Source organism: Chionomys nivalis, chromosome 8 (genome assembly GCF_950005125.1).
Source record: "Chionomys nivalis chromosome 8, mChiNiv1.1, whole genome shotgun sequence".
Lineage (NCBI taxonomy): Eukaryota > Metazoa > Chordata > Mammalia > Rodentia > Cricetidae > Chionomys > Chionomys nivalis.
Window position 1 is genome coordinate 75985178 of NC_080093.1, and position 21024 is coordinate 76006201.

Below are 21024 nucleotides of genomic sequence, written 5' to 3' on the forward strand. Positions count from 1 at the left end.
ATTATATTGGTACTTTTACGAGACATTCAATTTTCTTTTGCAAAGTTTTTTTTTTCTTGCCCCTTCTGGTACAAAACTTTTTTACTGTGCTGAGTTAACTGAGAACCCAAAGATACCAAGTTGGGCTGGGTATCCTTCCCCAGCTAATCAACACAGATCTGTGTCAAGATCCGACAAAGTCAAAGAAGCCATAGCAGGGAGGAGGCCCCACTGTCCCCAGAAACAGCAGAAGACTGGTCCAGTTCCCGACTCCACCAACCAGAACTCATCCATTTAGACCAACGGTGGGGCTGGAAGGGGACCGAGCAAGAGGACCTGTCCCTAAATAAGCAAGCATGCTGGAGCTTCAGCGGATAGGTGGAGGCAGGAAGGGCCAAACCAGAGCAGAAAGAACCGGGAGGAATAGGGAGGAGAAGGCTGGATTTGTTAGGAGTCTGGAAAAGACTGGGAAGAAGACGCTGGCTGGGAGGCTGGGACCTCATTAAACGCCTCACCCGTCCTCGGAAAAGTGTAAAACGCGGTCAGGAAGCCGAGGGCGAGGAAACATGGCAGTGATTCAGGGTGCTGGGTAGAGAAAGTGAGTGGAGGACAAATACAAGCCTATAGAGGGAGGGGCAGGGGCGTGACCAGGTATAGGGGCGGGGTCAAGAATCAGGGGCGTGTCTGAATCAGGAGGTCAAAGCCAGGTATAAACTCAGAGAGCCCTGCGTGGGCGTGACCGGGGATTAGGGGGCGGGGTCAGAGGAGCTGTACTGCACCTTGCAACGGCTGCAGCCCTAGGAAGTATAGGGCAAGGCCCATCAGGCTGAGCAGCAGCAGCAGCAGGAGCAGCAGCCGCAGGAGCGTCAGCATGGTGAAGCCACGGCGCTGCGGGGTCGTTGCCTGCACATATCGCTCCACTGCGTCGGCGAAGCTGAACTTGTCCGGCGCGTAGCCAAGCTGAGCGCGGGCCTTGGCAATCTGGAAGGTGTGCGTCACGGCCACACTGAGCACCTGTGGGAGAGGCGGAGCCGAGGAGGCCGGGCTAGTGGAGTGGGGCGGGGCGGGGGAGGAGAACATCCTGTGCCTTGTGGACCAAATGTATAAGGGAAGGCAGCTTGTTTCTTGGCCAACACTGGGATTTAAAAAGACTGGTCGCTGCGTCTTGTTCCTGAGATGCCTTCCTGGGGCGGGGTGGGGTGGGGACGACCATCCTTTCTAAGATCTTTTTCCTGGAGGGCGCCGCCTCCTGGATGCCCTTTCTGCATCTCATCCTTCAGCCCCGCTAAATTCTCATTCTGTTTAATACCTGTCTCTGCTTCTCTTGCCAGCCTAGGGCCGTTCTGGACCTCTGGAGGTCTTAGATGCATTCTTAAACCAGGAGAGGCCTAAGGCCTCCTGCCTGCAGCAGGGTGCGGTTCTCCAGAACACCTCCAAGGAAGGATGCTGGCTTTCTGTTGTCAGCCCAATACCAATTGTAGCCGGCAGGGCCTCCAGAGCAGCTTTCCAGTCCTCCTAGCTGCTTAACTAAGTGTCCCTAATAGAGGAATTCAGATAAGCGCAGTGCTGCTCCCCCCCCCCCCCCCCCGCTTCCAGCTGGCCTGCTTCTAGGGTAATAAATGACAGCTACCAATTATAGAACTCCCACTGTGCTTGGTGTAGGCCCTTTATATACTTTTGTCCTCTGAGAGGACACACTATTTCCTCTTTGCATAATTGGAAATTGAAGACCAGAGGTAAAGTGACTTGCACAGGGCCACATAGAAGAGTCACTTCCTAGGCCATATTCTTTGTCACACTGGGGGCTGGAGATGCCCTCCCACCTGGCTTTATTCTTCTCTAGCTGACATTGGCTACGTGGTTCTCCCATGGCACAGACAGGCCGTTGGAGTCAAGCGCTGGCTCAGGGACCCCAATTAGGGAAGCAGAGAGACCACTTCTTGCCCCAGATAGAACCTTCAGGGCTGGGAGGAGTGCAGGTTAATAAATATCCCAAGCCAATCGCTTGCTTGGAGACCTAGCCGCTGAGCTACACAAGCAGGTCCTGGCACAGTGCTCTCAGAGATAAGGCTTAACAGTGACCTCAGGGTGATGGTGCCTCTCCTGCATGCTGGGAAATTCCTCCGCTCTCATCACCTTGTTGAGTTGACCGGTTTCTGAAACATTTTCCTTAAAAGCTAGAGAACTGCCGGGTGGTGGTGGCAGCGCACGCCTTTAATCCCAGAACTCGGGAGGCAGAGGCAGGCGGATCTCTGTGAGTTCGAGGCCAGCCTGGTCTACAAGAGCTAGTTCCAGGGCAGGCTCCAAAGCTACAGAGAAACCCTGTCTCAAAAAACAAAACAAAACAAAAAAAGTTAGAGCGCTAATTGGTGTCTCCCAGACTGACCAGCAGAGGGCGATGCTACGCCCTGGAGCCAACAAGAGGGAGGGTGGCTCACTCGCCTGACTACAGTCCTGCCGCACTCCTAGCAGCTGCTGTGCCCCTTTGTTTCCAATGTGTTTTCCAAGTTGGCGGTGGAGCTTTAGGTCTGGGTTCGCATCCCATCAGTGCCTTGTGAGTGAGTGACCCTGGGTAGGCAACTTCGCTATGGATCTAATTTTCTCCTCTGTTTGTGGGCAGGGCAATAATTTTCTGCAGCAGGGACTATCAAATGCTCCTAGAGGACTGTCATTATCCTCCATCAATCTGGGTGCTCAAAGGAACAATGGTAGGCAGCGACTTCTCCGGAACATTCTCCACTCTCCCACTTCCCTTCAGCTTAAGAGCACTGAACTTGAAATCCCGGCGTTAGTTCCAATGTGGTGTGATCTTGGATAGGCCACTGGGTTCTCTAGTGCCCAGTTTCTCAAAACAAAGCAGAGAACCTCATCTCTGTGCCCTTCCTAATGTAGCACTAAGCGCAGTCAGATGAGAGAGCCCCTAAACACCCCCTGCTGTCTGGTTACAGTCTACTTAAGACATCCTCTTTGAAAAGAGTTTTTAATATTTGTTTATTTTATATGTATTAATGCCTTGTTTGCATGCATGTTTGTGCACCACATACATGCCAGAAGAGGGTGTCAGATTCCTTGGGCTGAAGCTATGGGTGATTTTGAGCCAGCCTGTGGGGGCTGGGAATCAAACTTGGCTCCTCTGAAGAGCAGTGAGCACTCTAAACCGATGAGCCATCTCTCCAGCCTCTTTTTGAATGGTACATGCTAAGCAAATGTGAAACTGCACATTGGCTGGGTGTGATGGTGCACACATGCCATCTCAGCACTGGGGAGGCAGAGGCAGGGGGAGCTCTGTGAGTTCGAGGCCAGCCTGGTCTACAGAGTGAGTTCCAGGTCAGCCAGAACTACATAGTGAGATCCTGTCTCAAACAGCAACCCCCCAATCAACTACGCATCATAACTTTGGGAACAGGATTAATGTTCTGTACGTAGAAGACACTTGATACATACTTAATGTTAAGTAAGTGTGAATGATGCACCTAGAGCCACTGGGGATTTTGTGAGTGTGCACATGTGTCTATTCAGAGTGGGGACTCCAAAAATTGCCTGCTATGGAGCCTGCCTTTGGGAGCCTCAGATCTGGATAGAAAACAAACCTATGACTGGAATAACAGCTATGAAGCTTGCTTGGAGTGGTCCAGTTTCCAGTCTACAACACAAAACCTCACTTGGTAGGGAGCATTGTAAAGGGGCAGGCGGTAGCTCTGGCCTACATGGAAGGTTCTGAGACCTCAGAGAAGTATCCTGTCCAGAGGTGTCCTGCAGCAGTGGCTATGTGGAGGGGAGGGGGAAGGTTCAGGGTTGGGGCTCCCCGACACTTACCTCACTGCGGGTAAGCAGTGGGGGGATGATGCAGATGGGCCTCAGGGCCAGGTGCAGGTACTCCATCACTGCAGCTGTGGAGAGGTCAGGAGAGAGGGACTCTCAGGACAAACCCGTTGGGGACACTGTTTGCTTTGCTACGGTGTCCCTTTACAAATGCCACCAGATTCCTTTAGGTCAGCAGCCTTATTGAGGGCCTGTCGCAATAAGTTGGCACCAAGTAATACTGAAGGACCAAAGAGTACAAATGAATCTGAGAAGACGCAAAGGTGTTTTTATTCTTGCAACCTCTTTCAAATTAGGTTTCATTTCCTTACTCTGAATATGTGTTTTATACGGGTAGGTGCATATATTCCATGGTGCATGTGTGCAACCTCTTTCAAATTAGGTTTCATTTCCTTACTCTGAATATGTGTTTTATACGGGTAGGTGCATATATTCCATGGTGCATGTGTGCAACCTCTTTCAAATTAGGTTTCATTTCCTTACTCTGAATATGTGTTTTATACGGGTAGGTGCATATATTCCATGGTGCATGTGTGGAACCTCTTTCAAATTAGGTTTCATTTCCTTACTCTGAATATGTGTTTTATACGGGTAGGTGCATATATTCCATGGTGCATGTGTGGAACCTCTTTCAAATTAGGTTTCATTTCCTTACTCTGAATATGTGTTTTATACGGGTAGGTGCATATATTCCATGGTGCATGTGTGGAACCTCTTTCAAATTAGGTTTCATTTCCTTACTCTGAATATGTGTTTTATACGGGTAGGTGCATATACGCCATGGTGCATGTGTGGAACCTCTTTCAAATTAGGTTTCATTTCCTTACTCTGAATATGTGTTTTATACGGGTAGGTGCATATATTCCATGGTGCATGTGTGGAACCTCTTTCAAATTAGGTTTCATTTCCTTACTCTGAATATGTGTTTTATACGGGTAGGTGCATATATTCCATGGTGCATGTGTGGAACCTCTTTCAAATTAGGTTTCATTTCCTTACTCTGAATATGTGTTTTATACGGGTAGGTGCATATACGCCATGGTGCATGTGTGGAACCTCTTTCAAATTAGGTTTCATTTCCTTACTCTGAATATGTGTTTTACACGGGTAGGTGCATATACGCCATGGTGCATGTGTGGAACCTCTTTCAAATTAGGTCTCATTTCCTTACTCTGAATATGTGTTTTACACGGGTAGGTGCATATACGCCATGGTGCATGTGTGGAAGTTGCAGCACAACTTGGGGCTGAGTCTTCCCTTCTACCATGTCTGGGCGGAGGTGTCAGGCTTGGTGGTAGCACCTTTACCCACTGAACCATCTTGCTGGTCTTCAAGCCTCTCTTTTGAGGCAGGATCTTATATGTAGACCAGACTGGCATAGGACTCTCTATGAAGCTCAAGCTGGTCTTGAACTCATGATCCTCCTGTCTCAGCATCCCATATGCTGGAATCATAGGTGTGCCACCACACCTGACTCTCCTATTTTATTTTTCCAAACAGGGTTTTTTTTTTTTTTTTTTTTTTTTTTTTGGCATGGGTGTTCTGGTACTAGCCCAGTAGATCGGGCTAGTCTCTAACTCACAGAGATCTGCCTGCCTCTGCCTCCCAAGTGCTGAGAAAAAGGGTGTATGTCACCACCGCCCGGCATCTCTCTCCTATTTTGATTTTTTTTTTTTTTCGAGACCAGGTTTCTCTGTAGCTTTGGAGCCTGTCCTGAAACTAGCTCTTATAGACCAGGCTGGCCCTGAACTCACAGGGATCCGCCTGCCTCTGCCTCCCAAGTGCTGGGATTAAAGGCATGTGCCACCATCACCTGACTCTCTCTCCTATTTTGATATATTGACTTGGGTAGGGGAGGGAGGAGTTGCTTCTCACCCTAAGAAACACTGCTGCGGCCCTGCTACTCCTTCTGACATTTCTTTGAGGTGTGGCTGAGCATTGGCGAGTGGTTCTAGTGTACAGCGGTGTGAAGACGCATGCACCAAGCTGCAGCCAGTTTACAGAAAACTGCGTGTTTGTATACAATCCTCCCAAACTGCCATCCCCTGGGCCACAGGTAAGGCCTGTCAATCATGGCAGTGCAGTGCAGGAGTCACCCACCTGGCTTGTGAGTTTGCAAGTCTTTGATTTCAATAACAAACACTCCCAAATGCATTTAAAAGAGCAGGTCCAGCCTTTGGTGTGGCAGGAGCACAGCCCTCTGTGACTTGAGGGCCACCTATTCCCTTGGGTGGCTCAAGCCTCATGCCTACTTGCATTCTTGCTGGAAGGCGGCCAGCAGAGGGCAGCAGCAGCAGGACACACTGTCTTGGTGGGGTGGGACCAGGGAGTGGGAGCAGATACTGACCTGTACAGGGAGGGGGAGAATCCAAGTCCAAGTCTCCACACGTCCCAAGAAGCCCTGGCGTCAGTGTGACCTTGGAAGAGGGGGAGCCTCGGGGCTCCCTCTGCCTCGCCAGTCATCACGCCTTCCAGCACAGGTCTCGGGGTCAAAGCTGCCCCTCCCCCTCTCTGCACCACTTAAGGCAGGTTTTAGAACCCCAGCCTCTTCCTTTCCTGTAGTTACAATCCTACCAGCCTTGCAGGCGTGCCAATGGTGAGCAGAGATCGAACACTTGCTCCTCTGAGTGCTGGGCCAGGTTGGGTACACCTGCATAACCTATTAAATTCCATTACCCTCACCCCCTGTGTGCCTCCTGGCCTCATGATAGTCCAGGCCCTGGGTTTCCGATAATGTAAACCACACATGTTGCGTGTATACCTGGCACACCATGCTGTCCCTTACCTGTCAGATAAACGCAGGAAGTTGGTACCTGGATCCAGGGCTGACTGTACCCCAGCTTCTCAAACTGCAAGGGAACATGGTCTGAGGTGAGAATGGGTTGTGCAGGGACTGGCTAGTGAGGAAATCCCAGATCCTGGCTGGCAGGGGACCCCACCAGCACAGACAGACCCCCAAGCCCACACCAGTCTTATTTTTCGAGACAGGGTCTCTATATAGACCAGGCTGGCCTCAAATCACAGAGATCTGCCTGCCTCTATCTCCTGGGTGCTGGAATCAAAGGTATTCACACTCTACTTGGCATGATGGTGATAATCATTTTGCATACCAGTCTCGAAGTGAGATCCACTCCTTGGTCAGGATAACTCAAGTAGTTGAAAACATAAGGGAAATCTTTTTCTTTCCATGCATGTGCGCTCGTGTGCGTGTGCGTGTGTGTGTGTGTTTTGGAGGTCAGAGGACAGCTTGCTACAATCAGCTCTCTTCTTTCACCATTTGGGTCCTAGGGATTGAACTCAGTCTGTCAGACTTACCTGCAAAACCATCTCTTGCCAGCCTCTAGGGCAGGTATTTTTTTTAAACTTAAAATATTTCACATCATTTAATTGTTACTATATCCACCCCTACTTGAACATGGTCCCAAACCCTTATGTAGAATCTGATATTTTAAAATAATTTATTTATTTTTAGGTGCATTGGTGTTTGCCTGCATGTATGTCTGTGTGAGGGTTTTGGGTCCCCTGAAACTGGAGTTACAGACAGTTGTGAGCTACTATGTGGATGCTGGGAATCGAACCCAGGTCTTTTGGAAGGACAGTCAGTGCTCTTAACCGCTGAGCCATCTCTCCAGCCCCGAATTTGATTTTTTTTCTTCCAGAATTGGCTGCATTATTAAAGAAAAATAGATAAAACCCAGCGAGTGGGTGGAAGGCAGAAGGAGACTCAGGAAGAAACAGGCTGGCAGGGGATGAGTGGACCTGCCCACCTGCGTAAAACCTCTTCAGGTCAAAGCCACACCAACAAAGGTTCAAGCTGGAGCACTTCCCCACTGCTGGGGAGACAGGAATCCCACATCCCTGGAAAAGAGTCCGGCAGTTCTTCAATTGAAAGTTAAGCCTGGAGTAACCGGTTAGCTCAGAGACTCCATGCCAGCACACAATAACGTAATCCCAGCAGCGGGGCTCACTGGCCAGTCAGCCTAGTCTACTTGCTGAGCTCTAGGTAGTGAGAGACCCTGTCTCAACAGACAGGTAAACAGTGCTTGAGGAACAGCATCCAGGGTTGTCCTCTGACTTGCACAAGCCTGTGTACTCACATACATGTGCACTCATATACACAGGTGTGCACATACATGCATATATTAAAGGAAAAAAAAAAGGAACGAAGTTTTGACCTGATAGATGCCACAACACAGATCAACCTTGAGAACTAAGAGGGAAGAAGCCAGACACAAAAGGCCACTTATCCTATGAGTCCATGCATATAAAATCGTCATGAGGGGCAAATGACAGCAGAAGAAGACCCCTAGTTGTCTGGGGTGGGGTGGGCTGGGATAGAAGTGGGGTGGGGTACACAAGGTCAAGTTACTAACAGGTACAGGCTTGTTTTGCTTATTTGAAGACGAAGACCTGCTTTAAAGTTCATTATAGTGACGGTTGTATAACTCTGAATATGATGTAAAAAGGAAAACCATATTGAATTATATCCTTTCCATAGGGTGAACTGCATAGCTTGTAAGTTACATCTCAATAAAAGTGCCTTTTAATTTAGAAAATTAAAATTTTTTTTACGCATATGAGTGTTTTGTTTGTATGTACGACTGGTCCTTCTGTCTGACGGAAGAGGGCATCAGATGCCCTGGAACTGGAGTTACAGAAAGCTGTGAGCTGCCATGTGGGTGCTGGAACTTGAACCCAGGTCCTCTGGAAGGGCAGCTGGTGCTCACAGTCACTTGAGCTGTCTCTCCAGCCCCTGACAGTGCTCTTTGAGTGCAACAAACCGGAACTGCCATTTGCACAGCTGTACAAGATAGCCCCTTTGCCATTAGACCTGGGTTCTGTGCTCACCACATAGGCCTGGTCCTAAGGAGACTGTAGGTTGTTGAGAGAGGACACGATTTCCAGAGATGGGGTTTGGTGGTAGGAAAGAAAGCAAGGACCGAGGATGGGATTTTAGAGACTCGCTCTGGGCTAGGGGACCAGAACACTCACCAGTGGGGCCATCCACTCAAAGAGGTTGACGCTCTCCCCGTCATTGATGTAGTATGCCTGCCCGCTCTGAGGGCGACAGGAGAGAAGGGTGCGGTCAGATGCCTGCCCCACAGCCTGACTCCTGACTCCCAGCTGTTGCCGCAGCCCTCTTGTTCTCTTGAGCAGTCTGGGGATGCCTAGGTACACCTTAGTAAGGACTGTGACTGGCGTGGCAGAAATGACGATCCTCTAGAGAGATGCTGACACTGAGCCAGGTGTCTGTCAGTCTGACCATCAGACTATTCAAACAACGGAGCCCCGGAAAAACGGGGATTTCTACAGGAATCTCACACTGGAAAAACCAAGGGGCTGCAGCCATAGGGGCGCTTATCTCCACAGCTTACAGGACGAGAGCCAAGACTGCCTGGGGATGAATCGTGAATGAAGGTGGACAGGGCCATACCTTCCTTGACTGGGACTGCCAAGATGTGCGCATTCTTGGAACTCTGTTAAAGTTCAATCTCACTTTAGGATTCCAAGACGGACTGGGGCCTTTTGTCCCCCTTTTCCTTTTTACCATTATTTTGACGTTTGTTTGTTTGTTTTTCGAGACAGGGTTTCTCTACATGGCCTGGCCTCTCACTTTAGGATTCCAAGACGGACTGGGGCCTTTTGTCCCTCTTTTCATTTTTACCATTAATTTGACGTTTGTTTGTTTGTTTTTCGAGACAGGGTTTCTCTACATGGCCTGGTCCTGGAGGCAGGCTGGCCTCGAACTCACAGAGATCCACCTGCCTCTGCCTCCTTTGCCACCACTGCCCAGCCTAATTTGACTCTTCTAATTGGCTTCTTCTTTTTTAAAAAAAAAAATATTTATTTATTATTCTGTCTGTGTGTATGCCTGCAGGGCAGAAGAGGGCACCAGACCTCATTACAGATAGTTGTGAGCCACCACGTGGTAGCTGGGAATTGAACTCTCTCCTGCCCTTCTAACTGGCTTCTAAAGGAGTGATTGAACTTAGCTTCTTGGGGTACAGATTGTGGACCCAAGTTTGGTAACAGGGTCACCACACTGACAAGCTGTGTGACTCTGATGGACTCAATGTCATTGTACTTCAATTTCTTCAGCAAGATGAGAATTATCGCGACACACTTCCATCTGAAGCTGTGATGTCACCGGGTCACTGTGAAGAGCTAATTACACTCTCGAAGCTTCTGCCCAACCCAGTGACCCTGGGACTCTTGAGGTCTGATTCTCCTTGCTTGCAGTCTGCAGGGGTGGGGGGAGTAGGGGTGGAGGCAGGGATGTTGGAGGATACTCACAGCCACGTAGCCTTTAGCCATAGTGAGGGCCTCAGCGGCCAGCATGTGCGCCTGCACCAGATTCTGCACGTGGACCCAGTTCATGCGTGTCCTGCGATCCCCAAACCGGAACATGAAAAGTCTCTTCTTGATGTGGCTCTGGTGCAGGGGAGAGGACAATGCAGGCTCACCGGCATTGATAGATACACTCTATCTACACGCTCCCAGCTTCCAATCAGTAACGGGCTGGACTCTAGCTCTATGTCCCAAGTCCTCTGGACATCTCTGCTTGCTTGTCTCACAGATACCTTGGGCCACCTTTGTTTGATCTTCCTAACTTCTCTCACGCCTCACCCTCAAAAAACACTTACAAACCCAGTTGCCCCGACTATCACATCTCTTCAGAATTCGACTGCTTTTCTCCCCAGTGCCGCCTGCCTCTCGCACCTTGGGGACCACAGCAGCTTCTTAACCATTCACCTACCCAGCCATACCTGGCCCTGTTCCGGTGCCTACAGAGTCACATGGGCTGCGATGATGAACACAGAAATGTTGACACCGCCTGCCCCATAGCCCTTCTAGACCTGGTCCAGCTACTTCACAGCTTCCCCTCCTACTGACCTCCTCTCCGGCTTGTGCTGCCATGACCCCAGGGCTGTCTGGGCACTCCTGGATAATCTTGGTGTTTTTGGAGAGTTGCCCCCTGTCTAGCGGCTCTTCCTCTAAAAGCCTGCTTGACATGCTTGGCTCCTTCCCCCTCTGGAGGCTTAAAAACCTGGCCTTCTCCAAGGGATTTACCCACCTTCCCTGGAAGGCCAAGTCCCTTACCCCACCCACCTTTTCTTTTCTCCTTTTGTGCCTGGCACCTTCCAACACTTTTTATAATTCAGCACGTGAGTCTATTTTAATCTCTTTCCTGGCGTGAGAACAGAGGCCACACAGAGGCAGGGACTGTCTGCTTTGTTTGCTGCTCTGAACAGTACTAAGCACACAGTAGTAGTTCAATTAAGTGTTGAAGTGGGGGAAGAGCCACTGTAGTTAGCAGTATGATTTAAGAAGGCGACAAAGGGATATTTGAAGCGGCTCTCCCCAAATGACCTCCCGCGGTGCCCCATGGCCTTGTACTCTCAATAGCTCCAGCTTAGATCCTGCTGCACTAACCGCGACCTTGCTCACATCTAGGTCCACCTCAAGTGGCTCATTCACTTGGCATTTGCTTTCTCTAATCACCATGACTCATCAGGAAATCCCTTTTCCTCCTTCCAGACACTCCACACATCCCTCCCTCCAGGAAGTCCTCCCAGGGTCTTCCCCGCAGGCCCATTTTCTCTTGCGTCTTCTCTCTACGCAGTGGTCCCTCTGACCAGGCTGTGAGGACACTGGGGCCTAGAGCCCCTTGCAGCCAGATTTCTCAGTACCTGGATTTTTCTAGAGTTTTCTGGTGTGAAGAACCTTCACTGGCAGCCTGGGATATAAACTGCTGCCTTGGGGTACACCTTGGGGTCTCTCCGGGGTCATAGCTCTCTTTCTCCCTGTCTTTTTTTTTTTTTTTTTTTTTTGGTTTTTCGAGACAGGGTTTCTCTGTGGTTTTGGAGCCTGTCCTGGAACTAGCTCTTGTAGACCAGGCTGGTCTCGAACTCACAGAGATCTGCCTGCCTCTGCCTCCCAAGTGCTGGGATTAAAGGCGTGCGCCACCACCGCCCGGCTTTCTCCCTGTCTTGAACAGAGGCCTGGATGGCACACTGAGCGCTTTGACCCTCGTAGGTCTGAGGACGATGAACTGGTAGGTGTCGGGGTGGCCTCCCAGCATAGAGAGTCTCTGGCCCCGACACTGCCCCTAGACAGGCCATGGTCCAATCAACACATCCACCTGATTCCTTCTGCCTCTAGTCCTTGGAAGGCTGGGAGGACGTACCGCCACCCGGGGTAGGTGTCTCTGTTCTTCAGGGCCATAGATCCCTGGGGGGCGGAGCACACAGGTGCGCAGGGTGCCTCCTCCTAGGACACAAGAAAGGGTGGTGGGGGGCCTGCAGAAGAGTGGCATATGGAGCTCGGGAGTCCACAGCACGCGAGGATGGGAGCTCAAGGTCCATCACACCTCCTGCTCCTCATCTGGCATGGAAGGTCCCGTATAGTACTCTGTGCTGCTAGCAGCCCAATTTCTTTGGGGAACCCCCTTCCCCCATAGAGGTGGTTATATGTGGTGTCCTTAGATGTTCTCACCTGGAAGTGACTCTCAGCATCATCAGAATTAGGACCACAAACACCGAGGGCACTGACCACAAGCTCCTGCCAGCCGGGGCCCTTCAACTATTCATGGCCTGTGTTTCCTAAACCAGGTGACTGTTTTTCTGCAAATCTGTCTTCCAGGTACCTCCGCAGTATGTTCCCTTTCCCCATGAGTAAGCCAGGCCTAGAGGCTTCCATCTCTACCAAACCCTGCAGAACCCCTCCTGTTATAATAAAGTCCAGAGTCACAGATGATAGGGTGGTCTCCAAATGTCACGTTTGCATTCTAGAACCTGCCAATGTGGCTGCTTGGAAAAGGGCCTTCAAGCTCATAATTATGGATATTGGTGCGCTGACGTCATCGGAGATTTTCAGCTGGGTCTAATCCAATTACAAGTGTCTGAGAGAGACCAACAATGGAGAAAGAAGCCACATGAAGGTAGAAGCAAGGGCTGGAGTTTTACAGTCACGAGCCAAGGGTCACCTGGGGCCACCTGAAGCTGGAGGAGACAGAGGGCCCCTTCTCCAGAGCCTTCAGAGAGAGAGTTCTGCCTGCTAATACCAGTTAACACCAGGATCCCAGGCCCTAGCTTTTAGATGGTAAGAGACTGTTCTAAACCATTGCGGGGTTGCAGGACACTAACATAAGCAGGTGTGAGAGGACACAGCTCCTGACAAGGCACCGTGACCTACATATTAGGACTCTGGCACCCGGCTCAAGTGCGGGCCGTCTCAGACTAGCCTGGATCTCAGGCTACTGTAATCATCGCTGGTGACCATGGTCAGCCTCCTGGAAGGCGGGTGTCAGCTGAGCTTTTCTGTGGCCTATAGCTAAGTTTAAACTCTAGGTCCCTAGGGGCATGGTGGAGGGAGGTCAAGTTGCAGTCAATGGTGGCCAGTGGGACACTGGGCAGCCACGTCAGAGATGGGCAGGCCTAGGGTATCCATGACTCTTCAGAGCATTGAAATCCAGCCAGAGGATTAGGTGTCTGGCCTGGCGGTAGGTGAAGAGGGCTGTGCCCTGGCAGAGGAAGGAATTCACCTGCATCAGATCAAACCCTGGGGGAACACAGTGGCTGTGCCCACCAGGGCCAGGGTTCAAGGGCTGACAGACTAAGCAGTGAGAGCAGGGGTACTGTAGGGAAAGGAGTCCTTAGACAGGGACCTGGTTGGCTGCCTCTGGAGTAGCACAGTGGGGAAGCCTAGAATCCGGGGCTAAGACTCCCCTGGCTTCGACGGCTAACTCTACTACTCAGCGCTGTGTGACTTTGGGCAAAGCCAGCGACCCATCTGTTTCCTTATGTGTAAACTGGAGACTGCAGTTTCAAGCCTCTCTCGTTCCCCAAATCCCATGGGTTCCCACGTTTGCTTGTCTTCTTCAGTGTTACTAGAAAGGCTGAACACGGGGCTTCATGCTAAGCAGGCTCCCTACCTCTGAGCTACATCTTGACCTTTTTATTTTATTCATTTATTTTATTTGTTTACTCACACTCATTTATTTATTTATTTTTACTTTTTTTTTTTTGAGGCAGGATCTTGCTATATAGCCCAGGTTGGCCTTGAACTCACTCTGTAGCCCAGGCAAGCCTTAAATTTGTAATCTTCCTGCCTCAACCTCCTGAGTAGCTAGTATGTGAGGACTTTGCTACCAGACCCAGGCAGATAAATTTCTCCTTCTCTTCCTTTCTTTTTTTATTTATTTTTCCTTCCTTCCTTCCTTCCTTCCTTCCTTCCTTCCTTTCTTTTTGAAGACAGGTCTCTCAATGTAGTCCTGGCTGGTCTCTCTCTCTCTCTCTCTCTCTTTCTTTCTTTCTTTCTTTCTTTCTTTCTTTCTTTCTTTCTTTCTTTCTTTCTTTCTTTCGACAGAGTTTATTTATGTGGTCCTGGCTGGCCTGGAACTCACTATGTAGACAAAGCTGGCCTTGTACTCAAGATCTGCCTGCCTCTGCCTCCCAAATGCTAGGATGTGTGTGCCACCACACCTGGCTTAGATAGATAATTTTGACAATAAGGGGAAACCATGATTTCTGGCAAGCAAATTTCTGAATGGGTTTGGCTCCTGTGTGGAAGACCAGGGACACCTAAAACCCACATTCCATTCGGGAATGATACAGAGCGAATGAACCTTTGCCTATGAAGTTAGCATGCAAAATAAGGCCTGGCATGAAGAGTACACATATGTGTGGATAGTTCTCTCTCTCTCTCTCTCTCTCTCTCTCTTTTTTTTTTTTTTTGGTTTTTCCAAACAGGGTTTCTCTGTGGCTTTGGAGCCTGTCTTGGAGCTAGCTCTGTAGACCAGGCTGGTCTCGAACTCACAGAGATCCGCCTGCCTCTGCCTCCCCAGTGGATAGTTCTTATTTTACATTGTTCTCTATAAGCTAGAGGAGAGGATGTAGGGAGGCAGCTGAGGCATGTTTTTCTGGGAAGCTATTGAAGATTAAGTACAGAAGTCGCTCACTTGCATGGTCCCTTCCAAAGCTCCTTACATATTCCTAATGCTAAAGAAGTCTGCCAGAACTAAATCCATTCCCATAAGACAGCAAACAGAGCAGGTGTCAGGCCGCCCAGATCTTTTCCTCACTAGACTGCAAGCAGGAATCTGACTGTCCAGGCTGTGTCCTGGGTGGGGGAGACATACGCTGGTGCTCAGAACACACCAAAGAACAAAGGCCCAGGGCCGTGTGGAGATGACTCAGACACACAATGCAGAGAGGCGGCAGTGGCCAGGCATTCTTGTTATAAGCAGGCCCCACGGTACTCACCTAGGAGAGGTGTCCCATTGGCCATGAGAGTCAACTGGTCAGCAATGGCTTTGGTTCGAGAGTAGTGGTCCATGTGCTGCCAGGGGACAAGGAGAACACAGTCACCAGATGAGCTCAATCATGTTGATGGCAGTGCTGGCCCATGTGGGCTTGGTCTACCCCACGGCTGCATAGTCCTGACTCAGGGGGGCACCTGCCAGTCTGTGACATCTGCCCCGTGACACTGATATCAGATATAGGTTGGATGATCTAGTCAGGTCATCCTTCAGTGTTCCTGTGACATCTTTGCACACAATCTCATTTCCTGCTCTCTACAACCCCCCTCCACGGTGTTACCAGGCTTAGATGAAGAAACAGAGGCTCAGAATGTATGACAGCTCGCACCGTCACAGAGGTGAAAGGTGCCAGGCTGGGTGGGGCTCAAGGCCAGATCTATCTGATTTTAAAGCCTCTGAGGGTAAGACAAGCTGGAATAGGAGACAGTTTGTACCACTCAGCTTGGGAGTCCATCCTACTGGGATCCACCCTGAGTTAAAAGACAGACCTGGCTCCATCCATACTTGCCTTTTGGGTAGTCACTGCCAAGCCTGCCACCCTGCCCCATCTCTCCCTTCCCAGAAATTGGTACCTTGTCCAGGGGGAAGTATGGGACAGAGTCCTCATCGCCCTGCTCTATGGGCTTCCCACCAAATGTCACGTTGACTGTGCTGGTGTACACGAGCCTTGGAACCCGCCGACGGACACAGACTGCAGGAGACACACATACACCAGAGTCAGACTGTGAGCAAGGGGCTGGCTAAGGACGGGCTCAGACAAGGCCTCTGTGGGCAAATCCACCCATTTCTACTCAGCCTTCATGTCCCTCCCCATATCGTTAGGGATCTCCCAGAACCCAGAGCTGCCTGGAAGGGGGAAAGCCTCCATCCTCAACTTGGGATGTGGGGCCCAAGGCTCTTATTTCTCCTTCTGGTATGGCTTTGGCCCCCTAGCCACACTGTCAGGGGCAGGCAAGAAGAGAAGGCTCAGTTGTTGGAACAGAGAGAAGAGATGGTCTGGGATTGGAGAAGCTGGTACACCCAGAGGGCCCAACAGGAACCTTCTGTCTGATGTCTCAGCGACCTTCCTCAACCCCTAGTTCCGAGTCCCCAGACATGCTGAGATAGCTGATGCCCCTACAGGGCCCTGAGAAGAGGCTCTGCCTCCCACTGGCCTCGGTTGGTACAGTCTAGGTAGGGCAGAGGGGTCCCGCCTCTTTTGCTCCCACCTCCAGCTCCCACCCCGGAGCCAGGCCAGTGACAGGAGAAAGAAGAGAGGGAATCACACTGCAGGTCACATTCCACTCTGAGGGCCTACCATTAATCACTAGTCTGGTGCCTCCGACATTTATAGACTCAATCTGCTGTTTCTGTAGCTAAGAGACAAGAGGGAAATGGAAGTCACGTGCTGCCATCTGCCTTGTGGCTGAGACCACAGGCTGGGCTCAGGGTCAGCAGGGTTCTTGCTGAAGGTGGCAAGGGCGTAGGCGGCAGAGGCTAGTATAGAGTTTGGCACAGATAAGTGATTTCAAACATGTTGGCTCATTTTCTGCCTCCCCAAGTCTGTCCTTAGCTGAGACAGATGCGGTGACACAGCCATGCCCCGGAAAGGGCAGTGGAATGTCAACAAAGAACGGGTACGCAATCATAGGTTCTTGCGTGCCATGCACCCAGCAAACAGTATGATCCAGACGTCACTCAACACCACTGGGAAATGTGAAGGGGCTATATTTTCAAACCACATTTATTGATTTTTCTTTGAGACAGTGTATCTCGTGTCACCCAGGCTGCCCTCAAACAAGGATAACTTTGAACTTTCGGATCCTCCTGCTTCCAGCTCCCAAGTGCAGGGATTATAGGTCTGTGCCACCATGCCTGGTTGTTGGTACTGGGGATCCAAAACAGGGTGCTTTCTGAGCAAGCATTCTACCCCCTGAGCCACATTCCCAGTCGAAACTATGTTTAATCTTATCGTGGTGTTTTTCGTTTAATGGGGAAACAGCTACAAGGTTAGAAATGATTCAAAGTAAAAAGTATGCCCAGGGGCTGCTGAGATGGCCCAGCGGTCAAGAGCACTGGCTGCTCTCCCAGAGTCCTGGATTCTGTTCCAAGCACCCACATGGCAGCTCACAAGAGTCTGTAAGTCCAGATCTAAGGGATCTGATGTCCTCCTCTTACTCCCTCAGGCACCAGGCACACATGTGATGCACACACATACATGCAGACAAAACGCTCATACACATAAAACTTTAAAAAAAAATCTATCTAATGAAGAGGAAAGTTCCTTCTCATTCCTGATTCCAAGGCTTCCTCTGTCCTCTCCAGAGGGAGGAGCTGCTGTTAATGGCTCTGGACGTTTGTACAGAGAACCTGTATTTAACATCATCGTATGCCCATGTGCATTTAATAAACATTTGGCCTAGCTTTAAAATTTTTATCATGTTTTTATTTGTTTGTTTTGCACACGCATGCGTGTGTCCATGTGTATGGGGGCCATGGTACACAGGTGGAGGTCAGAGGACAGCTTGTGGGAGTCAGTTCTTTCCTTCCACAGTGTGGGTCCAGGGGGTCAAACTGAGGTCACCAAGCTTGGCAGAAGGCACTTTTTTCTCTTTCTTCTTTTCTTTCTTTCTTTCTTTCTTTCTTTCTTTCTTTCTTTCTTTTTTTGAGATGGGAGTCTCTCTATGTAGCCCTGGCTGCCCTAGAATTTGTTATTTAGACCAGGCTGGCCTCAAATTCACAGAGATATTCCTGCTTCTGCATCCTGAGTGCTGGGATTAAAGGCAGTTGGTTGAATTATCTAAACTTTTCTTTTCTCTACTTTTTAAAGGTAAATAAGGGATCCCAAGCACTATTTTGATCTTTGGAGACTGCCAGGTTATCAACACTTCTGAGTCTTTTCAGTCTTTTGTACGGCTGCACAGAGTTTCATGATATACCTGCTCTAGCCTATTTCTATAACTAATGGACTACTGCATTGTTGCTGGTGCTTTATTATTAAAAACAATGCGATGAGAATATAAATAAGTATAATTTGAGTCAAGCGGAATGCATTTTTGTAGACACCGCTACAGTGTTCCCTAAAGAGTTTGTGACCTAAATTGCAGTGACGTTCTTCCTTTCCAGACGAGGAAGGAACACCTCTGAGAGGTGACCTGCCCTGAGTCACCCAGGTGGGAGGTACCAGAACTGGTGTTTGAGGTCATGGATTCATAGTGTGTCTTTGGAGAGGCGAAGTACAATGAGGAATAAATACTTGGGCATCAGAGGGTGGTGGGTAGGGCAGGACTTGAACACTACTCTGCCTGGCTCTGGGCGTGTGTGGGAGTCTCACCTTCTCAGCCCCAGACATGCCATAGGAAGCCACATGAAAAACACAGTCCACTCCCTGGAAGGCTTGGTACAGAGCTTCTTCATCTCGGACATCGGCCTGAAACAGAAGGAAGAGGCTCAGGTCCAGGCCAAGCACCTGGAAGACCAGCCTTTACCAACCCCACAGAGCTCGGCAGTCGCGGCCCCTATTCCTCTGTTTTTGGGTCCAGGACTGGCCTGGGTGCCATATGCACTATCTTACTGACTCCCTTAGGAGCCCCTTGTAAAATACGTGTGATCGCTGTCTCTTCTGCGGGTAAAGACTGGGGCTCAAGGAGGTTTGACTACAGCCTTGAACTACAAGAGCTGGAGCTGAGGACGGCAAAGAGGCTAGGAGAGAGCGAGCGCTTTCCAGCAAGCCGGAAGACCCGAGTTTGACTCCTGGGATTCACAGGAAGCTGGATGAGGTGGCTCTGCGATCCCAGCCCTCCTATGGTGAGATGGGAGCTGGAGGCAAGAAAAGTGCCTGGAAGCGCTAGGCTGGCCTGGGCCAGAGTGTGCGCAACGGAAGCTCTAGGCTGGCCCGGCCGGAGTGTGCGCATTGGAAGCTCTAGGCTAGCCAGGCCGGAGTGTGCGCAATGGAAGCGGAGACAGGAAAGGCCTGCCTCACCATGGTGGAGGGAGGGAACCGACTCTGGAAAGGTTTCCCCTGGCAAATGTATGACAACTGCACTCTCACACACATCATGTGCACACACACACACACACACCGCACGCATCATACATACGCTCACACATACATCGCAAACATCATTCATATAAACAAACATATCACAATGTACATAACACATGCATGCACATCACACACAATCACAAACACATCACACACTTATCCCCTACAAACTCACATCACAGAAATACACACACACACACACACACACGCACGCACGCACGCACACTGATAACAAAATCTAAAAATAAAGCCAGGCGGTGGTGGTGCACACTTCTAATCCCAGCACTCAGGAGGCAGAGGCAGGTGGATCTCTGTGAGTTCGAGGCCTGCCTGATCTATAGAGTGAGTTTTAAGACACTTGTTTTTCTAAAAATAATAAACAATGAGGGCTAAATCTGGCTCCAGAGTCCGAGATCTCAAATGCCACTGCCTGTCCATACTGTATTTGTCCATCTGAGCTCTGCCGCCATCACTGCCACCGCCAGCACTGTCACCTCCAGCAGCAGCCCCCTCCGTGATTCCCATCTCTGTACCTGGACAAACTCGGTTCCTGGGGGTAGCGGCCACTGGGGTCTGCGAAGGTCAAGCAAGATGACAGAAGTGCCTCTCTTGGCCAGGCTGGAGCCCAGGCTGAACCCCAAGTAGCCTCCTCCTCCGGTCACCAGAACCTTCTGTCTGGGAGCCTGCGTGGGTTTGGTCCCAGTCTGCTGCAGCGCTGGTTCTGGGGTTGCCACTGATTCACTGGGGTTAGAACCGGTCCCAGAGCCTCGTCTGGTCCCAGTCCCTAGCCCCAGCCCAGGTAATGGTGCAGCTCCTTGACTAGGTACTGACCCAGCTCCTGACTGAGGTGCTGGCCTAGCTCCTGGCTGAGGTAGTGACCCAGGTCCTGGCTGAGGTACAGATGCAGCTCCTGACTGAGGTATTGACCCAGTTCCTGGCTGAGGTAATGGCCCAGCTACTGGCTGAGGTACTGACCTAGCTCCTGGCTGAGGTACTGACCTAGCTCCTGGCTGAGGTAGTGACCCAGGTCCTGACTGAGGTACTGATCCAGGTACTGTCTCAGCTCCTTGCCTGGGTCCAGACCTAGGTTCTGGTCCAGGTAATGATTCTGTTCCTAGTACGGGTCCCAGAGTAGGCCCTGAAGTAGCACCAGTCACAGAAACAGCTTTAGATCCTGGCCCAGACCCTGGAACAGTCCCAGGACCAGGTCCAGGTCCTGGAACAGCTCCAGGTCCCAGCCCAGGCCCCAGAACAGCCCCAGGTCCTGGTCTAAAACCTGACCCTGACCCTGACCCTGAAGCAGACCCCAGGCCAGAGGCCCCCCCACAGGCCTGACAGACAGGGCAGCCCTTCTCTCCCTGTCCTGCAACTCGACAGGTTTCTAGTGAGGAGCTGGCAGGGTTGGTCTTCATCCTCTATGAAGCCATGCAGCCCAGAGATTGTCCACCTGTGGAAAAAACCAGAAGAATGTTCTAGGTCATCCCAAGGCAAAGTGAAACTTCAGGAAAACTGGAGCTCCCTCTGAGCCCCAGACTCTTTCAGAGCCCCAAGAACCTCCATGTGACTGCTGGCTTCTTAGAGAGTTGGAGAAGGCAGCCTGTCTTTTGACGTCATAGCTGAGGCTCAAAATCATGTTGTATGACTCAGATGTACACTAAGCACCCCTGATTTCCCCACAAGCCCCATGTAGTACCAGAGGAAGGCAGAGTCAGTTATGCCTAGGGGGCTTCACATACTGGGTGTGGTGTTATCTGACTAGGAATCAGGAGGGCGAGGAGAAGGAGGGGAAGAAAAGTTGGAGGAAGAAGAGGGGGAGAAAGGGGAAAGGAATAGAAAGAAGAGAAGAGGAAGAGGAAGGAGAGGAGGATGAGAGAAAGGA

At 50.5% G+C, this 21024-nt stretch overlaps 1 protein-coding gene across 1 annotated transcript; it reads right to left on the reverse strand.

Annotated features, from left to right (window-relative positions):
• Positions 1–738: 738 nt before the first annotated feature.
• Sdr42e2 (short chain dehydrogenase/reductase family 42E, member 2) lies at positions 739–20557 on the reverse strand. The gene is made up of 11 exons (XM_057779938.1): positions 19679–20557; positions 18435–18530; positions 16419–16476; positions 15694–15812; positions 15066–15141; positions 11990–12072; positions 10096–10233; positions 8794–8859; positions 6587–6650; positions 3796–3869; positions 739–993 (listed from the first exon to the last, which is right to left on the reverse strand). The coding sequence occupies exons 1-11, from the start codon at positions 20555–20557 to the stop codon at positions 739–741; spliced, it is 1908 nt and encodes a 635-aa protein (XP_057635921.1).
• Positions 20558–21024: the final 467 nt, after the last annotated feature.